The following is a 4,654-nucleotide window of genomic DNA, read 5'->3' as shown; positions in this document are numbered from 1 at the left end:
TACATCACATTATAATGTTTGCACCCGCTTAGTATCCTGATCCCACCCAATTCCATGCTCTTTTCTTTATTTGAATGCATTTCAATATAATTTTTATGGATTAATGATGGCAAAGTACAAATTTGATAGCAGGTGCAGAGTGCCAGGGAACACTATTCTTTACATACGCTGAATTTTTAGCAACCAGTAAAATAAGACTTTACAGCGGCTATTTACGGGAGTATTATGGGGATTTTGCACCTGCAAATCATTTTGCGTGTATTACGCCCTTAGTGACTATTCTCTGATCAACATCACTCAACAATACTGTACAATATGTTTCTTTTTGTATCTTGTTTTTAGCTGATGTTTTGTTTTACTTTCATCTCTTTCATCCAATCAACAACAATAACCCCATTTAACTAATACAAAAACTAACAGAACTATAATTTTTTTCAACAAAAACATAACTGCTGATGCATAATGAAAGGGGAGTGGTGTTTCTGATCATATGGTTTATACACAAAGTAAAATGTATAGGAGGTCGGTATCACTGACATGGCTAAAGGCTAAAACAATGTGGCAGTAAAATGGTCAGTACTACAGTAGCACACCTGCCAGGTCTCCTGATTTAGAGCATGATTCTCAATCCCGAAGAGACTCAAGAAACTCCTCATATTGTAGACTGCCAATGGTAATGTATTATTACCGCAAGTAAATGTTCTCTCTCTCTCTATTGAGCACCACCAGTACCTCCCTGCCCCCTGCCCGCCCCCCATAAAAAAAATCTCCCGATTTGGTATTTTCAAAAGTGGGGTTCTTGTGATAACGTACCTTGACTTGTGGGAAGGACTTCCTGTTCTTCTCGCTTGAAGCGCCAGGCAATCCACCATGCGATGGTCCCTCACACCCGTAGCGGAAACGAAAGCCTCTCTAAAACAGAGTGGATGAGTCACTAAAATCTTCATGCCTGTCACTTTCTTTAATATTACAAACATTGAATAAACACCTTTTTACTAACAGCATTTTTTTCAGGCACTACCTGGGATCTCTCAAATGTTAGATTGGGAAGATTAGGAACTTAGCTACAGTTTATTAGTTTAGAAACTCAACAGGCACAACAGCACTCAACTGTATGAGAGTCTAAAGACCTGGACATTGTCTTCCATATAACTGATGTGAGGCCGAATAGGCAATATTATATGTTATGCAGATTAGAATGTACTCTGTTAAAGAAGGCGGTCGCAACACGTTGACATTCTTGGCCTCATATTAATTCTTTATTGCTGAAATACATTTCATACCGTAAAGAAAAAGAGACAGCCTGATGATTGACTTGTACCATTTGCTTAATTTGTGCCAGGGCTTGCTGGGGCATAGCCCCGGTACCTCATACATTATAAAACTTAAACATCTCATATTTTTTACTCTCAAATTCACGCTGTCTGATAATTTCGCATTTTCAGTCAGCCATTATATAATGCACCAAAGTTTTCTTAAAATTCTCAAAACATTAAAAATAAAGGCAATCCACTGTAACAACTAAGAGGGGGTGTGTGACTTGACAAATATGAGAGGAAGCCCGGGAAAAGGTGTACGGGTCTGTCACTGGAGAATGAATCATTGTCACTGCTTGCGCCCCGGCAGCTCTCTCAGTACAAATTAAGCACTGCAGATACATAACCTTGTTTACAGAAGTCTTACCTGTTTAGGTTGTTCTATAATTTGGAGGTATGGTCCATCTGCTAAAAAAATAAATACAAAAAAACACTGAATTTTTTTTCTGCAGAAAATGAACAAAAATTTAACAAAAATGCATAGTGTAGAGGACAAGGTTTCAAAGGTAGTTATTTTTTCATTAATTTAATACAATTACTAAATTGAAAAAAATTGGTTTTATTTTAATATATGAAACAGTGCATGCATTTAGAACATGTACTTAACATAATAAATATGTTATAGTTCTTAAAACATCACTGTTCATATCATAACATGTATATGATCAGAACATACAGACTGCAGCACAAGCCGCAACTAGAAAACTGACTACCATGTTTAAGAAAACCAGTTTCCATTTCAGGGACAAACCACATCAAATACCTAGTACTATAATCTACTGTAAATTCACACACAACTGGGACTTGGAAGCGACTAATCCTTATGCCCTTTAAAAATAATAAATGATATATTCAGTTTTCATGTGGTCTGCAATTCAAAGTAGAGCTGAATTGGCTAATGCATTTTAACAATGGAAAGAAATACCAAACTTCAAAATCAAAGACATTCAAAACCACACAGGTTTTAAAGAATATTTTAAATTACTCAGTAATGTTTCAGGAAACTGTTAAGTCAATAATTGTAGGGCAAATGTAATTTCCACAAAATATGTGCCCTGAAAGAGAGCGACAGTACATAATATAAAGGAAAAGTGAACAATAAAAAGAGATTAAATACATTATAATTTTAGTACAACTTCCCCTTTAATGGTGTCGGTGTTTTAGAAACATTCCATTTGACAAAATAATGGTATAATCGGGGATTATAACAACTGGTTTTACCATAACATTCCCCCAGAAAATTATGTCCTCAAAAAATGTCATAAAATATGCAGCTTAAATAATTGAGTACATCTGAAAGTCCCTGAAATATCTGTAGACAACAGTTTAGTTGCACTTTCAATAAAACTAAGCCTTGCATCAATCAACAACTGTTAGGCATGAAACAGTAATGCACCATTTCCTTGCAGATTCTATTGCAGAATATTAATACTGATTTTTATCAATTGTGCGCACCTTTTTATAGGTTACAGCATTACCAGTAGTAACCAAGAACCATCATTAGTCAATACAAAAAAAACAAAAAAAAAAAAAACTCTTCTGCAATTGTAAAACCCAGCCAATGGGCTGCCAATGCCAAAATCAAGGTGAACAAGATAGAATGAAAATGTTTTAAATAGAGGAATGACAGCAGAAATAGAAGCAATTACTAGTTTTATTAAAAGAAAGAAAAAGGAAGCACAATTTGGAAGTAACACAGCACCACGCCTTAGTTTTACTTGCACTGGCACCTTTTTCTGCAATATTATAATTTGACAGGAAGGATGGTTGGCAGAGGATAAACCTTACAAAAGACAGGAAACTGTAAAGATTTGCAGAAAAAAGACTTTTGTGATATAATTTTTTTTTTTTAACTCCAGTGTAATAAACACATCTAAAGAATGTCACATACACAACCTTTTTTTTTTTTTTTTTTTTTTTTTTTTTTAATTAAGTCTTTTGAGGTGATGCAAAACTTTTGTCCACACACTAGAATACAATACAATTTGGAAGCAGCAAAAAAAAAAAAAAAGTCATCCATCCCCCCAACACTACAGAAGAGATTCTGTGACCTTGTGGATAGGAAGAACTGTGAATTACTTGTCTTGCAGGATTAATCAAAACACTTGTTTTTTAAAATCACTTTTCTAGTCAAGCAGCTTGTTTTTTTCCTCCATTGAAAAGGAAGGGGTAGGCTTCCATTATAAGAATATGCAGACTTTTTTTCTGCATTCCATACAGAACTTGGCAGCATCTGCCCAATTAATACAGTAGCAAAAAAAAAAATCTGGATTTTACAGTTTTGGGTGTGGCTAGTAACATTAGCCAGGTTAGATCATTACAAAAGACCCTGATGTCCTATTGACAGTCTGGACCTGTTGACAGTCATGTTATGGTTTCAAACTTTTTGTGCAATCATGGTCAACATCAAGCTAAAGTGAGAAGGGAGGTGTCTTCTATTTACAAATATAATAATATAACAAATGAATGGCAAGCAAAGATCTTTTCACATGCTTACCAATATCAAAGCACCCTGACAACTTGGTGAGCAAGAATACAATTGGGCCATCAGGGTTTGGAATCACAGTAAAATAAGACTCATGGATAAAAACTAAAATATTGTATATGAATAGGAAAACGAACCCAAAACAACAAACACAAATAAAAAAAAAGTGGTTTTTACCTATTCGTAGTGAATTGGTGGCCGCCATGTTAGGAAAAGTAAAAGGCTCCATTCCCATTAAAGTTGAAAACTGGTCTATTTCAAACATCTGTGAAGGGAAAAATGCATTATTGCCTTAAAAAGTACATCTCCTTAAAGTGGTTTAACTCTAAAACACTAACTAGAAGTGTGTGGGTGGAGGCATGGGAGTCACAAATGAATGTTTGTCTGAATCTACTGACCATATTCACAGAGCTTTTAGTCATGAATTATTTAACTTTTTTCAAAGTCTTTGTGAATTATGTGAATAGGGCCTTACATAGCCATTCTGATCATCAAATATTTTAAAAGGTGATTTAAGGAGTATTTACAACCTTCTCTCCTCACCTGGACTTAAAACAACATTTACAATAGACTACGTCACATAAGGGACCACGGTGAAATTAATCTGTCTTGGCGGTATGTAGCCAAATGATGAAGTAGGCATCTGTAATAGGAGAAAGGTCACAGAAACTAATAACTGCCGCAGGGAAACTAGAAGCAGAAGAAACACTGAATTCTGGTCTTCTGCGAGAGAATGCAAGAAGCACTGCGAGGGGCAGGATGAGGCTGCTAGCTGTAAGTGTAGATCACTCGATAGGGGAGAAGCAGACTTTCTAACAGACGTTAGAGCATGTAGTGTAAGGCGAGTTGTAAG

At 35.5% G+C, this 4,654-nt stretch overlaps 1 protein-coding gene across 1 annotated transcript; it reads right to left on the bottom strand.

Moving 5' to 3' along the window:
* Window positions 1-732: 732 nt before the first annotated feature.
* LOC121312435 (nuclear factor NF-kappa-B p105 subunit-like) lies at window positions 733-4,103 on the bottom strand (the record flags this gene model as incomplete). Its single annotated transcript, XM_041244238.1, has 3 exons — window positions 3,979-4,103; window positions 1,684-1,724; window positions 733-912 (listed from the first exon to the last, which is right to left on the bottom strand). Coding segments are annotated over exons 1-3 (309 nt in total), but the record flags the coding sequence as incomplete, so codon positions are not given.
* Between the last annotated feature and the right edge of the window lie 551 nt (window positions 4,104-4,654).

This window comes from Polyodon spathula, unplaced genomic scaffold, assembly GCF_017654505.1.
Source record: "Polyodon spathula isolate WHYD16114869_AA unplaced genomic scaffold, ASM1765450v1 scaffolds_3881, whole genome shotgun sequence".
Taxonomy (NCBI): domain Eukaryota; kingdom Metazoa; phylum Chordata; class Actinopteri; order Acipenseriformes; family Polyodontidae; genus Polyodon; species Polyodon spathula.
This window is presented reverse-complemented; position numbering and strand designations above follow the sequence as displayed.